General features: G+C 62.8%; 1 protein-coding gene across 2 annotated transcripts in view; it reads right to left on the reverse strand.

Moving 5' to 3' along the window:
- Nucleotides 1-13,862: 13,862 nt before the first annotated feature.
- E2F1 (E2F transcription factor 1) overlaps nt 13,863-19,838 on the reverse strand; it is a 12,005-nt gene continuing 6,029 nt past the window's right edge. For both annotated transcript variants that reach the window (XM_026091680.1, XM_026091679.1), the window contains exons 3-8: nt 18,919-19,009; nt 17,614-17,833; nt 16,677-16,829; nt 15,765-15,879; nt 15,438-15,642; nt 13,863-14,389 (exon numbers count right to left, since the gene is read on the reverse strand). In XM_026091680.1, the coding sequence (XP_025947465.1) occupies nt 14,139-14,389; nt 15,438-15,642; nt 15,765-15,879; nt 16,677-16,829; nt 17,614-17,833; nt 18,919-19,009 (1,035 nt within the window). In that variant the 3' untranslated portion in view covers nt 13,863-14,138. The remainder of the gene's footprint in view (nt 14,390-15,437; nt 15,643-15,764; nt 15,880-16,676; nt 16,830-17,613; nt 17,834-18,918; nt 19,010-19,838) is intronic.

Below are 19,838 nucleotides of genomic sequence, written 5' to 3' on the forward strand. Positions count from 1 at the left end.
CTGGAGCCCAAGAAACTTTTGCTCCTCAACCAGCCATCTCCAAACCTGGTGTGACATGAGGAAGCACCAGTGGTTTTGGTGCCACCCTGAAAAAAGTAGCTGTGTGGTTTACGAGGAGCTACAGGAAATCCAGGGAATAAGTTTGGAGCTTTTTACTCGTTGAATTGAAAGCATTTGCTCTGTTTTGACACCAGCAGCAGCAGCTCAGTCAGCCATGATCAAATTTTTTCCCAGGAGCAACCATTCAGGTGTCTTTCTGCCAGTCATTCTGGCTAAAATCTCGAGCTTTGCATTCAACAAGATCCTCATTCTGCTGCGTTAGAAGAGAGGAGACACTAGATTTGTTCACTCTCCGAGAGTACCTTTAACTTTGCATCCAGTGGAAACACTCCAGATTGCCTGTGAAACATGGGACACAAGCGAATTCAGCTCACCATATGCAGTTCTTAACTCAAGGCTGAGTAGGTGCTAACACATTATATTTTTAATAAAGACTTAGGCACAATTCCCATTTCAGGGAGCCCTTAGGAAGCCTGAAAGCCTGCCCCTCCTCGGGGCCTGGCTGGACCCTGGGAACGTGCCTGCAACCAGACACGCAGGCATCATCACTCGGATGCTTGCGCTTTTGCTGGGATCACGAGGAAGAGCGGCAGCTGCTGCGGCTGGGACGCGGAGGGCTCCGTCGGTTCCCTTGCGGGGACGACCCAGCAACGGGGGACGAGCCCGCTGAGCCCTGCGCAGAGCGCGGGTGAACAGGCTTTGCTCCGCTGGCTGGTGTCTCCAGCGGCTGCCAGAGCCCCCAAGAATCGTCCCCTGCCATCAGGGGCTGTTTCAGGTGACTTCCCCGTGTTGCCTGGCAATGGCTCGCAGCCTGACGCGAGCTCCTCCGTGTCCATAGTGACAGGCAGCCGGCTCCCAACACACCGCTCGGATCACACTGCCTCTCGCCGGGCCCCAGCGCCGAGGGCACGGTTTCAGCTCTGGCACACCTACTGTGCTGGTCCCCGATAGCCTGAGCAGGCATGAAACCCCCTTCCCGCCCCAAGCCGGTTGCCACAGGAGTTCAGGCAGGCGAGGAAGAGGAGTCCCTCCTTTACGGAGCAGGCAGGCTGGCCCCATCCCTGCCTGGCACATGCGAGTTGGAGCCTGCCCGGGTGGAGAGGACTAGTAGCCACATGTACGTCTTTATCCCAGACTGTCCTCAAAGATCTCCCACAAACAAAAAACAGGCTTTGCCAAATGTGGCTGTGATGCACTAGACAGAAACAGGCTTGTGCTTTCCAGTTCCCTGTGGATGTGGGTATCAATACCACGGTGGCTTCAAAGTCTACCTTTTTACAGACCCCTGTCCTGGAGGGCCTGGGCAGTAAAGCCACGTTACTGCTCCAAAGGATGCATTTTCACGAAAGATTTTTGCAGCTTAAGCCCCCTCCCACTCCATTTGGGATGCAGGGCTTTGCACATAAACCCAATTTCCAGCCCTGCAAGCAGCAGCAGTGGTTATCACCCGGAGCCCTGCTGATTTCAGCATGTTCCCCCCGGCCCCATACTCCCATGCGCAAGCCCAGGACGGGTATCTCTGCAAAGCGGCAGCCTGCACGGCCACGGCTGGGGGTCCCACCAGCTCTACGTTTGGGCTTCTAGTGGACTGCATTTGCGTAAGCCTGCACACAGAAATCCAGCCACAGAAATCAGAGCTGGGCTGAATCCCTCAGGAAGGCTGGGGGCATGCCCAGAAAAGGCAGCTCCAATGGGAGATGGATTTAGGTGCGCTGCTAACCTGCAGCCTTGACCAACTGGTACGAAACAGCCGCACTGCATCCAGAAGGACCTTACAGCTCTGTGAGTGCCCACTGCTGGCCACATCCCAGCCGGGGAGAAGTAGCTGCTGCAGGAAGGATTTGAGGAGCTGTATCCCATCCTGTTTGGCGTGTGGGGAACATGCCCCACCTGCAGCAAGGCTTCCAGCATGGAGGAGGACAAGGCAACGACTCCAGCATGCGCAGAGTGCTTGGGACCTGCTTCATCTACACCCTGCTATCACAAGAGCAATAACCTGCAGACTGGGGACCGCATGCACCCAGCACCAGCCGATGACTCCCCGGGCACTAGATGAAGCCATGCCTGGGCAGAGTTTCACACCGCTCTCGTTCTGCATGGCTCAGACTAGCCCTGTAGTTAATTTTCAGCGTGGTGGGATTCCTTCCCTCCCTCTAAGATGTAACCTAGGGTTTTAGCCACAAAAAGGGGCATGCAACAACTTCATTTGGACGCAAAATCATGGCCTGGCTGGCATCTGTTGGTGCTACCTCTTCCTTCACAAGGATTCCTTGAGGCCAACAGATTTTGCTGAGCTTAGCTTCTCTTAATCTAACTTTAAGAACTGAGACACTTCCCTAAACCAACGTGACTAAGCTGTGGCACGTGTAGTTCGCTTGCTCTCCTCCACCCCCAGGGACAACCATCTGCAAGCAGAGCACTGACTGATTGTGAGGATGCATCGCAGTTATTTTTACAATCTCCCTGCTGCTTCTGCTATATGCAAGGGAAGAGAGGTGGAAAAAGCACACCTGGGACCTGGAGCAGAAGGTGGTGACACTCGCAGGCTCCGGGGGAGCACAGGCACCCAGCCCAGGCAGCACAGGGCCCTTCCCTCCTGGAGGGCAGCAGAAAACCTCCTTGTGCCCAAGAACCGGAGCTTCTGAACATGGCTGTCATGAGAACAAAACACTCAGCTGAGGCCCGATAGCCAGACAGACGTCCACGGGCTGTTCCTCCTTCCACCGTTTCTGGCCGTAACGCTCCTCCTGGCTCTTTCGCTCACCGGCGGCTCCTCCATCGCCGCGAGAAGAGGAGGCAGGGATGTGGCACGAGCTGCTGCCAGCTGCGTCTCTGCTGCTCCACTGCCGGCGGCGCTGGGAGGGAACTGTACAACGGGGGCCTGTGCGATCACAGGGCTCCATCGCTGATTAAAGCAAAGCTCAGGCTGGGACGGTAACACCTGGAAAGCCTAAACTGACACAGCTTCCTTTGACTGGTATAAATAAACCCCGTGGGGTTTTCCATGCTCCCTTGTTGCTGAAATATGTGCTCTGTCCTGGTTGGGGACTCCTCAAGTTCAGCACAAGTTTCGGCCTGGGAAGAAGCAACTGTAAAGCCCCAAGGGAAAATCCTGACCACACTAAAGGCCAGAGCAAAACTCCTGCTGGTTAGAGAAGGCAGTGGGTCCTCCCAAGTCTTTCCAGGAGTGCCATCAACAGCCACTCTTGTCGGGTTGCGTTGCCAGCAGTCCTGATCGGGACCTCGGGGTCACTCCAGTGGGTTTCACGATCACAACAAGAACCCAAATCCTCTCCCCACTGGTTGCTGGAAGTCAATGCTTTTCTGCCAAAGGGACTGTAAAATCATTGCAAACCTGACAATTGAGGTTCACCACTACAGGGACTGAAGCTGGGCTTTCCCTGCCTTCTCCTCCCGAGCGCGCCCCATATAGCCTGGCATGGCTGGCCAGGCCATGTCTAGCGTTGCCCGCGCTCACCCGGAGGCTGTCACCTGCCTGCATGGTGACTGCCCTGAGTAACGTGGAGAGCGAGCAAACACGCCAGCCAAAAGCTGAGCTGGCCCAGAGCCTCTCTGCATGGGGACCATGCGCAGGGTTTGAGCCTTGTGCCTCCTCTGGCATGGCACGCTTCGGCTGCCCGAGGCCGGCGGGTGGTTGCAGTGGGAGGCAGCTCCCCAAGAGATGAGGAGGAAGGCCAACACACTCCTCCTCCAGCCCATCCTCGACCTCTTCTCCCACCCCCTGCAGCTTCTGGCTCACAGTCTGCCCTGGCAGCAGAGCTCCAGAGGGGTTTTGCACCTTTAGCTACTGGGACACAGCCAGCACCGTGGACGCTCAGAAGAGCATGGATGTCCATCCCAAGTGACCTCTGTCCGACACTGCCCTGGGGAGCCTGGGTGCAAGGCAACGAGTTTGCTCTGCCTCGCTCCGGCAGCAGCCGCAGCCGATGGGACCCCACAGCAGGGTCCAGGCTGCTCTCCTTCCCCAGCCGGGGGAAAGTGCACCCCGAAAGCTGCCTGCAGGGAAAGAGGGCGCAGCCTTTGCCCCGGCCTCGCCGCCCCGGCCAGCAGGCAGAGCAAGCAGCACCCACCCCGTCTCCAAGGGCTCCTGCCTGTCCCCCTGCAGCAGGAAACTCAAGGATCCTGCTGTGCTGCCCACGCGGAGCGAGGGACAGGGACGCAGTCACTCATGAATAAATGAAGCACCCACTTACCAGCGTCTTCATGAATAAAGGATGCTGCGCTTCACCTCCCTAAGTTATTTATTTTTGGAAGGAATACATGGGTTTTGCAGAATCTGAAATATTTAAGCGCGTGACAGGATGCAAAAGCAAGCCAGAAAGCAGGGGCTGTGCCTAGCCAGAGCCCAGCACCCTAGCCCACCGCACGACCACGCACAGAGCGCGCCAAACCCCGCTGCCAGGAGGCAACACCTGCAAGGACATCATTAAACTTCTGAAACGGGGACGGGAACCTGGCTCATTCCCGCCGGGGCAAACCTTCACCATTAAAACCTGCAGAGAGGAGTTGCCTCAACCCAGCAGTGAGGAGAAACTACAGAGGCAAGAGGAGCCTCGTCTGCTGTGTTGGAGTCAAGAAGAGAAGGAAGACAAGCCAGGGCCATTTCCCATTAGGGTTTCCACCTTGACACAGCTGCTTTTCTCCATGGACGAAGAAGAAATCAGCCACGTGTGCAGATCTGCAGCACCCGGCAGCCCTGGGGGAGCCCCGGTGCAGTGGTGCTGGCCATTGCTTTGGCCAGGTGAGCCACATCTGAAGGCTGGGACTCGGGGGGCCCACGCAGGTGGACAGCACTGCAGGCACGGGGGGAGCTGTGGGTCCCTGCTGGGCCCCACTGCCTGCCCACGGCCCGTGCACGGTGCAAAAGTTGACAGGCTTTGTGCCGTGCCCTCATTTAAAGGCTGGTACTCAAGAACCTGCCAGCCTGTCCCTGCACTGACCAGCGCAGCTGCTCCTTCTGCTTCGGCCGGGGAGATCCAGGGGCGCTTCAGATACGTCCACGTTCAAACCTCGTAGCAGATCGGCGCGGGGAGACACCACACCCTCGCCTCGCTCTGCTCCGGGTTTGCGGTTACGCCGTTTCCTCCGGCACAACTCCGCCTTGCAGCTCTTCGCGGGCGCTGCAGGCATTTGTTGTTGCAACGGAGCGGCGACCGCTGCAGTCTGACTGTGCCGAGCGTGCCTCCAAAGCGGGGCAGAGCACACCTTGCTGCCTACGCACTTACTGCATGGGCAGGAGGAAAGAAAGCGGTGGTGAACAAACCAAAGGACCCACAAGGTAGGACGGGGTGGGCGTCTCCTACGTAGCGCACGGCGTCTGTTTGGCCTGATGGAAAAAGCAGCCCAGGCCCTGACAGCATGGCAAATAACTCATAAAAACACCAAAGTCACAACCAACAGCAACCGGAGCCCTGGGTCACTTTCCAAACTTGACACATAATATTCAGAAACGAGAAATACTCCCACATGCGTTATCAGCTATTTCTCCGGGGATTCAAAATAGAAGCAGGGAAGCCCTTCAGCTGCATAATGAATCATCCCTGGGATGCAAAGCAGGTTATTTTTATGCCGCTCTGACTAGCCATGGAGATGCCAATGCCTCCATCCGGCGATGTGCTCCTCCATCCGCATTGCCACGGCAGCGAAGGAGCCTCGTCCCCGCTCGGACTCGCCGTGATGGAGCTAAACCACACGCGGGGCCTTGTTTCGAGGGGCTGGGACACCCAAGGGCTCTTCTTCCTCCCTTACCAGGAACCTGCATTTGTTCAGCAGCGCAGCAGCAAGTGCTGCTTTGATGTCAACGCTGGCACGTTTGCCTTCACGGAGGAGAACCCGAAATAGCGGTGAGGTGGACCGCAAGGGCGTGTTTGCGCCTTTGCGTAGCGTCACAGCTCGCCGCGAGAACGAAGTGAAAAGGCTGGAGAGGGGGGTCCCATCTCGCTAACTGCGGGCATCAGGACTCATCGACACCCTGCGGAGCGGAACCGGCTGCTGTCTGCACCTCCCCCGGGGCCTCGCAGTAAATCGTAAGAGCGTCGGCGCCTCAGCCGCCATCGCTGCAAAGCTTCGACCTTGCAGAGAGGGACGTCGCGGGCTGGGAAATCGGGGGCAGCTTGCAAAGCTGCTGGTGGCGCAGCCCACGATGGAGGCTGGAGAGCCGGTGGGCGCCGCTCAGCCCGTCACTCTCCTGCAGACTGTCCCTCCGGGCTGAGCCGGGCAGCTTTGCTGGCACCATGCCGCCCTCCCCGGGCAAGGGGAGCAGCAGGTCCACAGCCGGGTGGCCCCAAAAGGAGCACCGGTGCCTGCACCACGTCCCACGGGCGGCACCGGGCCCTGGCACGAGCCCTGCACATGAGCCAGCAGCAGCCGTGGCCTCAAGCGGAGCAGCTCCTGCTCCGCCGCGCTTTGCCGCAGCAAGATCCGCCGGGCCGGGGGCAGCCGTGCAGAACGGCGGAGGCGCTTCGCAGCTGAGCACGGCTTGCCCCCGGCCCCGATGGGGCAGACGTGCTCTTCGGCGGCACGGCCGCGCGCGGTGGGCTTTGGCCGCGGGCTTCGCTGCGGGGCAGGCGAAACGCAGTTTTCCTGCAGCAGCGGAGGGGAGGAGGAAGGCTGGGCTGGCAGGTCGGGAAGGATTGCCGGGGAGCCACGGTTCTGCTGCGGGCTGGGTTCGGCAGCCAAGCTTTTCCACTGGGGTTTCTATGTTAGAAAAAAAGTAAAAGTGTTTGCCAAAAGGAAATTTCCTGATATTTTCCCATCAGCTCAGATGACAAGCCCGTATCACGCTGCTTTTTAAAGTTCTGGGTGGCAGAGACGCCAGCAGCGAGGGGAGTGAGCAAAAAGCTCCCTGTCCTTCCTGCTCTCCCCCTGCTCTGGGCTCCTGGGGTCTTTTCCACCGCTCTCTGCTCCGCACACCCCTCGCCCCGTGGAAAGCCTTGCCTTGGCACGAAGCAGCAGCTCCAGTGGCACCAGGGAGTTGTCCCCAAATACGTTATTCACTGCCCCGAACCAGTGAGGAGGAGCCAGCGCAGCTCCTCAAAGCTGTCGGAGCGCGGCTGAGTGCCTTGTGTCGGAAACGAGGTGGTTTGCTCGGCTCTTCTCGGCTCACGCAGAGAACTGAACTCAGGTCGGGCCAAGACCATCGTCCCTCTGATGGCTTTTGCTGTGCTTAGAGGAGAAACAAATCAAACGCCCTCCCTTAGGATGACCCACAACACGTTGCGCTTTTGTTTTACCTGCTTCGACATTGACGGGAAACCTTTTGAAGGAGACCCCAAAGGAGTAGGTGGGTATTTGCAGAGGACAGCGGTGGTGGGACAGGCTCCTTCCAAAACCACCACCAAGCACTGCACAACAGAGTTATCCACTGATGTATCAACCAACCTGTCCATGCAGGAGATGCCTTTGGCCTCAGGGTGAAGAGGAGGGTGCTGGTCTGCCTGCAGGGGCAGAGCTCAGGGGCCATTCCCGGTGAAATGCAGTGGCTTTTGCACTCCCCCAGCCGGATGGTTTCTGTCCAGGAAGGTGTGACAGGCCCTTCGCTGTTCCTGGTACGGCCCCGCAGTATGGAAACAGGGGGCCGGTGCCTTCCTGCCCCTCCACCCCTGCCCTGGTTGTGGGGACTGATCTTTGCCCATGGTGAACAACCAAACTCAAATGCCCTTCAGCTCCCCCAGAAAGTTTTGCCCAGTGCAAGCTGATGGGGTCTCTTGGCCGTTTCTCACGCTTTCTAACAGAGCAGTGTGGGAGCCTCCGATACACGTGCTGGGACCACTCAGGTGAAGCCCCCTGGGCCTCGAGGCATCAGCCAGCGTTTCTGCTCTGACGTCCCCAGGGCCTCATCCAGCTGCTCCCCAGCTCCATCGGCGTCAAGTAAGTCCCTGCTTCAGAGCATCAGTAAAGTGCAGGAGCACCGAGGCAAGAGCCGGCTCTGCCCCAGGCTGCCCGGGAAGCTCCATCCCGTAACGCGAGTGAAGAGATCCCCCAATGGAGATGTCCCAGCCACCCCTGAGAGGGGCGCACCGGCTTTGCACCTCTCCTGGCAGCTCCTCCTGGCTAGTTCCTGCTGGTCCCTGCTCAGCTATTGCACCGCTCGCAGCGTGTCAAGCCCTGCACACGTTGCACCATGCAGGCAACCCAGTCACTGCAAGCAGGCTTTGTCCCCCGGCCCCCATGTGCAGCACGTGGCTCTTCAATTCCCCTCCCAGCTCCTTTCCCTCCTTATATTTTTCCTCCTCAAAATTCTAGTTTAGTGTCTGAACTTTATTTCCTACATTCTGGTGGCAAAGTGCATTGCTGCCTGCGCAGGCAGTGCAACAAGAGGCTCTGCAAGGAAAGCTCTCAGAGCTGAACCATCATGCCGGAATGTTTGAGTTCTTCCCTGGGGCAGCACAGGCAGCAGGAACATGCAGCTGGGAGATGGGATGCAAGCAGCATCTCCTATCCCGGAGCAATCTCTCCTGCTGCTTCTCCAAAGCCAGGGTAGCTCCTTTCCTCCCGGCTTCATCCTCTTTGCACTCACGCCTCCCTCCTCCTCGCCTTTTCTGCTTTTCAGCTGCATTTCAGCTGCAGGAACAGGGACCCCAGCTGAAGCCTGTAAGGCTTCCCTGAAGGCAGAAAGTCCTTAAAGCCAAAACAGGCTTAAAAATCTCTCCCCCAAACCACTCCTCATCTCTTCTGCTTGCTAAGGTACTTTGGGCTTGGTCCCCACCCGGGATCTGAGACCTGGAACACCCCTTTGCAACAGCCCCTGCCAGCAGCTCCCCCGTCAGCTGCGATGGACAGTCAAGAAATGCGTTGAAGACCGAAACGTCCAGCTGGCCCAGGCCACCGGGCTTCCAGTGCATCCCAGTGCCCGGCTTTGCCGGCAGGGCTGGGATGGCCGGCAGCTCTGGCTCGCTGTGGCCCCTGAGTCACCCACCAGCCTTTCAGGTCTGCGCGTGCCCGCGGGCTGCCCTCGGCCCGCTGCGTGGCCACGTGTTATACATGCATCCAACAGGCCGAAAACCAGGGCTCCAATTAGCTGTGAAAGCCAGAGCGGGAACACAGAGCTTATGCAGCAGAGTCCAGAGTGAAATATTTATCAGCCTTTTTAAATAAATGACACGCAGGAAGCCAGGGAGAAACAGGAGGAGAGCAAGCCGCACAAAGCCAGGAAGGAAGCGGCGTTCCCGCGCGGGGCGGTGCGTCCCTGCCTCCCGGTGGGTCCCGGCCGCCCCCAGCCCGGCCCTCACCCCAGGCTGCCGGGGGGCCGGCGCCCCCGGGCAGCCCTTCGCGGGCCGTGCCGGGGCTGGGAGTGGGGGCCGCGGGGCAGCTCCCCGAGAGCAGCCCGTGCCGCACAGCACGGGTCAGGGTGCCTGGGCTGCGGCGATGGGGCCGGGTCTGCCGGGCAGCTCCGCTTCGGCTCCCCGTGACGGCAGCGGCACCTGGGAGGCTTCTGCTTTCCCGGCTGTGAGTCCCAGCCTGTGGCAACTGGCCCCACTAGATAAAACCGTGCCAAGCGTTCGGCTCCTTTGGCATTTTAAAGACCCTCAGGCTGGAGAAAGTGCAGCCTATTGCAGATGCTCTGTACAGTGGCTGAGAGTTTGCAGCTCACATCAGCATCCATCTGCAAGGCTGTGGCCTTGCCTCCTCCCCCCCCCCCAGGCTTCTGGGGTTCATTATATGCTTATCCTTACCTAAAGAGGCTGCCAGTGCCCCAAGAGGCCCCCGCAGCCTGGGATTTCTGTCCCCGCAGCTAACCCTGCGCACGGCCGGCTCCATCCTTGGCTGTGCGTGCCATCGCAGGGGCTGCGGGGCACAGGGACAGAGCCCGGCTGCACCTTCCAGCTCGCTTTCGTTGCTGTCACTCTTGCTTAAGCAAATGTAACGCGGTTGTTAAATACCAGCTCCCAGCGACTTCAAGAGGAGAGTCATGCAGGTGTGCGAAGATTAATTAAATCTCTGCACTGCTCCGAACATCTCGAGAGCTGAGTGTTATCAGGAGCAAGAGGTTAAATGGCTCTGCCGTGCCAGCCACTGGCGCCCTGAGCTGCGCCGTCGCCCGTCGGAGCCCCCGGCTCCGGTGCTGTACCGAACCGAGCCACGGGCACGGAGAGGATGAGTGGGCAAACAGCAGGGAGATGCTGATTACATGTGCACGCAGTGAATATTTCAGGTCTGCTTAAACAAGGCAATCGAGGCGCTGCCGGCCTGGTTGGTAACTCATGAAGAGAGCTGAGCCCTCGCCGGACCAGGGGCTGCCGGACGCGCTGGCGCTTTGGCATGGGGCCGGCAGCACGGGGCGCCTGGCAGGGCTGAGCGGGGCAGCACCACAGCAAGCACTTGAGACCCTGCTTAGCGGCCCGCTGAGCCCCCTGCCCGGGGCCATGGGGGCCGAGGAGACAAGGTGCTCGCGGGGGATGATGTGCTGACGTGATTTTGGTGTTTCCGATGAGCTCTGCGCCATGGCTGCGGCAATGCCGTCCGCGGGGCCAGCAGGGCACGGGGTGTGCATCCAGCTCCTACACCAGCAACTGGGGAGATCGCGATGAAATGCAAGGAGAGCCACGGTAAAGACCTGCTCAGCTTTGGGGAACAGAAAACTCTCTTCCTCAGGCTCTCCTGTTGCAGAGCTCGGCCCTTGCAGTGCCACAGCACCCACGGCCTCCCAGCACCTCCGGCCCCGCAGCCACCCTCTGCCCCATCTCAGCACCCGTCCCGTCCTCAGCAGGGACCACTCAGTGCCCCGGTTCCTGCGCGCCCCAGCACGGAGCCTGTGCTGCAGGGGACCCCCCCAACTCCCGGGCAGCCAACGCTGGGGATGGGGGCAGGTCCGGCCCACCTCAGGGCTGGTGTCCCCTGGCAGCGCTGGGTCAGCGGGGCCCCACACGTTCCCCCGGCAGCCAAGACCCTGCGCTCACCTGGGGCATGAGCACCTTCCCTTCCAGGGACTTCACTTTCAGTATTTATGGCTACAGCTCCTCAGGCTAGCGCACAAAGCCACCGAAGCCACCTGAGGTGTGAGGAGACCTTTGCTGCTCCGCTTGGGAGTGGCGGCTCCGAGCTGTTCCCCACCGGGCCCAGCACCCAAATCCGTGCTGGGAGCAGCAGTGGGGCTGTGAGCAGCGGCACTGGTGCACGTGCACACCTGCATCGCACTCGTGCGGTCTTGGGCAGGTGGAGGCACGGTGGAGCAAGTTGCCAAGGACCGTGGCTCTGCTGTTTCCATGGCTGCCCACGTTAAACACCATCTCGAGAAAGGATGGGGATGTTGGCCGGCTCCATCGCCACAGGCGGCACTGGGGGCAGCAGCCCCGGCGAGCCCCTGCTGTCCCCTGCGGTGCAGCCCCGCACCGAGCTGGATGAGCCCCATCCCAGGGGTCTCACAGAGCACCTGCTGCCACAGGACCATCCCAGACACCTGCGTCACCTCCCAGAGGTCTCATTCACCCTCAGCCACGTCCTCAGTGTGGTTGTCACACTGCTCCATTCGGAGCTTAAAAAAATCCTTGCAATTTGGCCCTGGTTATATGAAGTTCAGCACACCTGCTCACTCAGGAGCCCACACTGAGGATTAGTGCCAGGGTGAGATGCGCGGTTGGAGCCGAAGCCTGCCGGCACCAGGGCAGTCATTGAGCCACCACATGCAAGGGGCCGGGACAGCACCCTCACCCCAGCGCCCAGAGCCCAGCCGGGCAGAGGAACCAGGGCTCCCTGATTTGATTTCTGCATGCGCTGGCCAGGGGCATGTTGCAGGGCCCCTGCTGCTCCCCCCTGCAGCCCAGCTCGGACTAGGGCTGGAAATGGAAACACGGCCCAGAACACAAGTGGGAAACGCAGGTTGCAAAGCAAACCAGGAGAGGGACTAAATATTAATGCAGCTGAGTGCCACCTGGGCTGCTAAAGGAGTTTACAGCTCCGCAAGGGAGAACTTTGTCCGTAGGCATGCCAGAATTTAAATGGTTGGGGAGAAACAGCCCATTTCCCCAGTAGCCGAGAGAATTTGCTCTAATCCAGGCTGTCAGCATTGCATTTTAACCCAATCTGATTTATTCCTGCTCCTCTGAGGCATGATCTATTTAAAAAAGGAGAGGATAACAGGGAGAAAACAGCCACAGCGCTCTTGTCCTGGCACACATGCTCCTGGCCAACATCGAAACAAGGGAAGACTTTTGGCAGCAGAAAAGCTGGAGAGGGCTTTTCTAGACCAAATCGCTCCCTGTGGCCACCAGGCTCGGATGGACCCGCGCTTGCAGTCCAGGTTCACTCTTCAAGTTTTTTTCCTTTTGGCTAAAGTACAGTTTCACTGGAGGTAAAAAAAAGACATCATAGTTTCCAGGGTTTTGGCAAACCGCAGGCCAGGGAGTCAGTAGAAACCTTTATTAAACACGAAGCTCAGAAGAACACAGAACTTGTTAAAAGGCAGTAAGTGAAAGTGCGTCTCCAGCTCGGCTCGGTGGCCACCTGGGCCGGCAGCAGCCCCCAAAGGGCGAGGAAACCCTCTCCTTTCCCCGTTTCCCTCCCTTTTGCTGCTCCCTGCCCTGCTTTCCGGCCCGAGGGAGGCGTGCAGCACCCTGCCGCCGGTGGGGACCCCGCGCTGTCCGGGGGGACGGCCGCCGCGGTGGCACCGACCTGGCACCGCGACCGCCGCTCCCGGGGCGCGGGCGGCCCGGAGAGGAGGAAGCCGCAGAAAGCGAGCGCTACCCGAAGTGCTGCGCCAAGACTGAAAGAGAAAGCCTGGAGACAAAGTTTGGTCCTCGCCGCCACCGCGCGCATCAGCATCCCCGCATGGCTCTGCACCCTTCCCTGCGCCAGGGCTGCCCGCTTCCCTGAGCCCGAGGTGCGATCCCGGCTGCCCCGGGGAGGCCCGGCCGGGGCCATGCTGCCGCGGGGCCGGAGGAGGGAGAGGAGAGCCGGGGCCCAGGCCCGCGGCGCCCCGCTGCCGCCCCCGGGGCCCTTCCCGAAGCTGCGGCCTCCTGGTTTGGGCCTTTGCAGGGGACCGGAGCAGGCTAGAGGCCGTCTGTCTGTCCGTCCGTCCATCCCCACCACCTCCGCTCCCAGCCCCTCAGCCGTTTCGCCGGTGGCGAGCCCCCGCCGGGCTCCCTCCTCCCCCGCCGCGATGGCGGCGCCCCTCGACGCTAACACAACGGCCTTCCCGCACTCCCGCGCCACGGCGCCCGCTCCCTCGCCCGCTCCCGCCCTCCGGGAGAGCTTCCGCATCGCATAAATAATAAATAAATAACCCCGCTCCGGGGCGCCGGGGCCGCCGCCGCCCTCCCCGCAGGGAGGGGACACATGGCCCCCGCCAGCCCCCTCGCCCACCGCCGCGAAGCCTCCCGGCACCTCCCGCTCCGCCGCCGCTCGCCCCCACGGCCCCCCGCCCCCCCGCCCGAGGAAATTCAACACTGTCCCCAGGGAACAACAATAATAAATTAATCAAATCTATACACAGGACTGCTTAAAGCTCTGCGAGGGGCCCCGGCCCGGCCGCCCTCGCCGGCACCTTGGGCGAGGGCCCCCGCGGAGCCGAAAGGGCCCCTCTCCCCAGGTCTCCCCACCGCGGCCAGCCCCGCTCGGGGGCGACGCCGGCGCCTCCCAGCCCCCGCCACGTCCGGAGGGACACTGGGGGTGACGGAGGGAAACGTCGCCCCCGGAGCCAGGCGGGCCGGGGAGAGGGAGGCCGCCACTTGTGGGAGCATGGGGAGCTGGAGCGGCGGCCGGGCCACAGAGCCGCCAGCAAGGCCGGGAGCCCCGAGGCGAGGGGCCGGAGGCGGCCGGGCCGCGGAGCCGCCGGCGAGGCCGGGAGCCCCGAGGCGAGGGGCCGGAGGCGGCCGGGCGCGGGGGCGTAAAGCGGCATGGGCCCCGCAGCACCGTGGCAGGCGGCAGCGGGCCGCCGAGGAAAGGCACGTGCACCAGAAATGACCGAAAGGCAAACCAAAGCCGCAGCGCGGAGGGGACGCCCGGCAGCACTGGGGCGGCCCGGGCCCCCTTCACGCCCGGGGGCGCAAACGCTCCCCCCGGCCCGCCGGCTTCAGCCCCGCAAGGTGCGTTGGGACGTCGCCCCCGGGAGGAGCGGCGCCTCAGAAGTCCAAGGGCGTGAAGTCCCCAAAGTCACAGTCGAACAGTTCGCTGATGCCCTCGCCCTCCTCCAGGCCGAAGTGGTAATCCTGGGGCTGCGGAGGGGACAGGTTGATGAACTCGTCCGGGAGGAAGCCTGAGAAATCGTCCTTGCTCTGCTCCAAGAGAGCGTCCATGGAGGCCAGCGGCGAGAGGCTCACCTCGTCGGCGGGGCACTTGCCGGGCAGCGGGCCCTCCGCGGGCAGCAGGGGCTCTGCGGAGACAGGGAGAGCCTGCCGGAGCCTGCGCGCAGCCCCCGGCCGCCCGCCCCCTTCGCCGGGGGCACCCGGCACCCCGGGCCCGGCCGAGCTCCGCACCCGGCGCGGGAGCAGAGAGGCGCAGCGGAGACGCAAAGCCTCCTCCGGCGCAGAGAGGGTTACCGCGTTAAGGGTTAATTTTCTTAGCTAGTAGCACAGGATACTTTTGGAAGGCTGCACCACGCCAAAACACCGCAATTGGGCAGCGCTTCCCATAAGGCTTGCGCATCCAGCTCGCGGCTACGCCGTCTGGCGAGGCCACGCGGGAGGGAGCGAGCACAAGCCGCGGGCGCTGCCCTGGGTGCCAGCACAGTTTCCGGGCACTGCTGAATCCCCGCTGACGTGGAGGCCGGAGCGGGAGCCCAGCCCAGCCGGGCAGAGGACACCACCCACCCCAGGGCGCGAGACGCAGCGTTTGCGGCTCCGTCCTGCACATTCCCGTGGGCCGGGACGTGCCGAGGGGTTTGCTGGGAGCTCTCTGGTCCCTGCTTGCCACCCCACTGCCTGCCCCAGGGATGCAAACCGGGGGGGTTCCCGCTGTCAGGGGCTGCGGAGCGAGCAGCGTACGGGAGGCACCCTGCCGCCACAGCCCAGGGAGGGGAGCGCTCCGCCGCTGCCGCCGCCTGTGCCGTGGCCGAGACCTGCCACAGCGTGGGCTGACACCAGTGCCGGGGCCTGGAGCACGGCAGCCTTCTGCAAGCGGCAGGTTCTGCCCTGCGGGATCCTCGTGGTGTCACCACAGAGATCCCCAGAGCCGGGGCATCTCCCCCTGCCCTTCCCCACCCTCCGGTGACGGCACAGGGACAGCATGGATGGGAAAGGGGCTCTGCAGCACGCTCGAGCTCTTCCTGAGGAGCTGCAAACGCAGCGACAGCCAGCAGCTGCCCCCAGCCAGAGCCGCTCCGTGGCCACAGCAGCGCTCCCGTCTCCCAGCTCCGCAGGCGCCGAGCCCCCCAGAGCCAGCCTCGGCCTCCCCCAGCCGCGCGCCCTGCCCCGGCCGCTCACCTTGCTCGCCGGGCAGCAGCGGCATGTTCACGTCCTGGGCCGGATGCAGGAGTGGGGAGGCCCTGGACTGCGAAGAATTGGGGGACAATTCCTCCACGGCTGCTTTGAACGGGCTCTTGACAGGGCTGCAGACCCCAGAGCTGTCTTCGGGGCAGAGGAACACGTCGATGGGGCCCTGAGTGCTTTTCACAGACACCTGGAAAGCCTGGGAGAAGGGAGACAAGTGAGCACAAGGAAGCCCTGGGGACACCAGGCTGTGGGCTCGCTGCGGCGAGGGCTCTGCAGACCCAGGGAGCCGGCACAGCGGGCTGGAGGCCCCCGGCTTACCTCCGCGGGGTCCGAGACCTGCAGCTGGGTCTCTGGGGGGGCCTTGATAACCATCACCATCTGCTCAGAGGGGTCCGCAATGCTCCGGAGATCCTGGCAGGTCACGTAGGCTGCGGTGTGGCCGGTCAAGGAGCAGACGTGGGGGACACTGCCACGCGATAGGGACGCCGGACAGAGGGGCAGGCAGGAAAATGCCCAGTGCACTAGGTGGCCTTGCACCAGCCGGGCTCACCGCCCGGTGCTGAGCACGGCACAGCTGGCACCGCTGAGCAGCTCAGGGGCCCCGCATGCAGGTAACAGCGGGCGTCAGGGCTAGAGCATCCTCTCCGAGCCCAACCAGGTGCCATCCCTGCCACGCTGGTCTGACACATCCCTTGCTGCAACCATGAGGCAGTGGCTCTGGGTGCAGACGGAAAGAGCGGGGCACTGCCAACACCGAGGAGCCCACGCGAGGAGAGGCCGGGATGCGGCACTCAATGTCCGAAGGCCCAACAGGGAGCAGCACTAGCCCACCACGTTTCGGGGGCTGTCAGGCAGTGCCAAGCACGGCTATGGGGTTGGAGACATGTCCCACAGCCATGCAATGTTCCCAGGGGATGGACTCAGAGCTGCGTTTGCCCAAGAGCTACCCATCACAAGGCTGAGACCTCCTGGCTTGGAGACCCCTGGGACCGGCCGCAGGGCTCACTCTCCAGCACCGTCCCCCTCCCAGGGCCACAGGTGCTCCCTGCAAGCTGTGAACCCCAAGAAGGGGCCAACAGGACCTGGGGAGGGCCTGGGGAGGGCGCTTTGGCCTGGATTTGGGGGCAGCAGGGGAGAGCTGCTCCCCAGCTACCCCTCCGTGCCGCAGTGCTGTAGGGCCCAGGGCTCCCAGCAGCCCCAGCACCCAGCCTGCCCTGCAGAGAAGGATATTGCTGGTTCCCGGGGTCCTCCGTGAGCAGCCTCAGCTGGACGGTGCACGTCTGGATGAGGTCGTCCAGCTGCCGCTCGGCTGCCTGCAGGTCCCGCAGCTCCTTCTCCAGCACTCGGTGCTGGTTGGAGGGTCCCACCGTGGCCTGGCTGCCCCTGGAGGGAGCGCAGGCCTCTGTCACCCTCAGCACGGCCGTGTCCAGGGCAGCACTTGCACAGCAGGACAGACAGGTTCCTCCACCCTTCACCCTTTGTACACCCACCAGGGCACACTTGGAAGACGCCCACAGCTCTGCCAGCGTTTTTTCCCCGCCGGCAAGCGAGAAAACCCGGGGGTCACCCTGCCCTTGGGCTGCACCAGCAGGCCTGGGGGTCTCCCAGGAACGTGGCCACAGCAAACCCCATGGCTCACCGTCGCCCACACCCAGGACTGTCACCCGGCAGCATCCCCAGCTGGGGACCCTGCCAAGTCCCACCTCGGGCCCAGGGAATTGGCCCTGTGGGGATTTCCCACCAGGGGACAGACCCGGAGTGCAGGAACTGTTCTGGGCTCCTCTCCAAGCTACCAAACCCCAGACAAATCCCCTGCTCCCCAGGGCCCGGCTCAGCTCCCAGGGGTGGCAGCACTGCCTGCAAGGCCCCAGCCCAAAGACAAGAGAGATTTGAAGATAACACCAGAAAATCGGTGCTCAGAAGTCACCCATGGTCACGCACAGCCCTCCCCAAAGGCTGTGGCCCCCCAGAACAGAGAGCCTGCACGCGATCCCAGAGCAGACACTCAGGATCCGGCTGCCAGCAGCAGCGTGACACTGCTCTGAGCTTCTCCCACCCAGTCGCTTCCCAGCCTGCCTGCAAGACCCATGAGCTCCCACCATGACCCCAGCCCTAGCCCAGGATGCAGATGGGCCCCAGCCCTGCAGGAGCACATCCTGGTACGTACAGCCACTGGATGTTGTTCTTGGACTTCTTGGTGATGAGCTGGATGCCCTCCAGGACATTGGTGATGTCGTAGATGCGCCTCTTTTGCACCTTCAGGACCTCAGCTGCCCAGTTGAGGTCCACCACACCGTCAGGCGACTGGCTCAGGAGCTCCAGGAAGCGCTTGGTGGTGAGGTTCAGTGAGGTTTCATAGCGAGACTTCTCCCCAGGAGATTTTGCCCCTGCAAGCAGCCAAGGACACGCTCAGGGCTTGCCCGGAGCCCAGTGGCGGGTGCCCTCCTCCAGCTTGTCCTCCTGGTGGCTGCTAGCACACCCAGACCCATCAGGGTCTGCTCGCACATCACAGGACCCCTTTCGGCTCAGCCTGCCTGCATTCAAAGGCTCGGCCCTACCTCCCCTGTCTGGGCTGTCACCATCTGCTCCCCCAGTGCTCCCTGGCCACCAGCCCTTGGCCACACCGGCCCAAAGTCCACGCAATGCCCTAGCCGTGCTCAAAACGCACCTTCCCATCAAACCCTGTCCCGCTCCAGCCCTTGCCTTCCTCAAGCCTGCACATCGCAGCGATCTCGGTGCAAAGCCCTCGGCAGCCCTCGCCTGCAGCAGCCCATTTGCAGAATCGGGGCCAGGCAGGGGACGACCAGCGAGGCCAAACGTGGGGCTCGCTTCGCTCCGAGCCTTACGCCTGCTCCTAAGGCTTGGCAACGGGCCACGCGGGAGGCGGCTGGGAGGATACAGGCCTCACACTAGATGAGTTCACCTGGCTTTTCTGCGCTCCATATCAGTGCCGGGCCGTGTAAACATGTGTCAGCCGGCTCTGCACTGCACACCCTGCGCAGAGCTGGGGTTGTTAGCTCCGCTGCAGCTTCCAGCCTGCTGAGAGCCGGGCGCAGCGAGCCCCGTGCGGACCGACTCCACACTGCCAGCCTCGGCTCCGTCCCCACGGGCAGTGACAAAGCCCTGCAGCGCCCAGCACGGGGACACGACAGTCCTTGTGGACGCCACCTCCCGCGCTCATCCCCGCAGGGCTGCTGGCCCCGGCTGCTGCCTGCATGAGCCGAGCCAGGAGGCAGCGGCATGGCCCAGAGGATCCAGGAACGCCCCAGCCCCCAGCAAGAGCCTCTGCAAAGCGACACGGAGGGACCGGGAGAAGCAGCAGGGGACAAGCCCAGAGCCGCAGCCCAGCCCGCCCGGGTGCCGTGGGTGCAAACCCGAGGCTGGCAGACCCCGCGCCCCGCTGGAGGAGGGCGAAGGCCGGTATCAGGCAGCGCTCTCAGACCACCCGCCGCAGCGCAGCCTGGGCCGGTACCTTTAGCAGGGTTTCGCGCTTTGCCCCGGGCCGTCGGCAGGCTCTCCGCTATGTACTGGTGATCCGTCTCCAAGTTCAGCTTCCTCTTCACCTGCAAGAGAAGGGCGGCTCCTCAGAGGGGTCCGCTCCCAGCCCAGCCTCGGCAGCCGAGCACCCTCGACGGGGACCCGCTGGTGGCCCTGCCTGGGACCCCAGGGCTTCAGGCACTGCAGCCGCCCAGCCACATCCCTACGGACAGGCTCTCGGCATGCACAGCTCCCTGCCTCCCTGTGGGCCGGGCCAGTGGGGGTCCAGAGGGGGCCGTGCCGGCTGCAGGTGCCCTGGGCAGGTGACAGCATCCGACTGCCCAGCGTCCCTGGTGTGCGGGGCGGGGGGGGGGGGGCTGCCTCCCCCTGTTGCCACTCCCGTAATGGGGCAGTGTAAGGCCACGCAGGCGCCCCTGCGGTCTCACTTGTGTCCCCCGAGACAGGAGGGCCGGAGCATTTCTCGGCTCCATTGGAGACAAGCTGAACTGACAGGAGCCAGGAAAGCACCGCACCCCCCCCCGCCGCGCAGCCCGTAAGCCAGGGGGCTGCCAAAGCACCGGCCAGAGGGGTCTGCTCAGCCTCTTCCAACGAGAGCTTTGGGTGACCGGTCGGAGGGCTGGCTGGGCCCATCACCCGCATCTCCCACACGGGGACCGAGACGCCCCACGGCAGCAGCCAGGGAAACGGCGCGACTGCAAGGGACCGAGCTGGAGGAGGGCACGGGTACGCACGGCACCTGAGCGCGGCACGGGAACCGGCCCCGGCAGAGGGGTGCCGACGCCGGGGTGCTCCCGCCCTGCGGGCACGGTGCAGACACGCCGCGGGGACGCTCCCAGCGCGGCGCCGGCCGAGCCAAACCGCAGCCGCAGAAGAGCGGGCGGGCGGGTGCTCGGT

Source organism: Apteryx rowi, unplaced genomic scaffold (assembly GCF_003343035.1).
Source record: "Apteryx rowi isolate R43461 unplaced genomic scaffold, aptRow1 scaffold_916, whole genome shotgun sequence".
Taxonomy (NCBI): domain Eukaryota; kingdom Metazoa; phylum Chordata; class Aves; order Apterygiformes; family Apterygidae; genus Apteryx; species Apteryx rowi.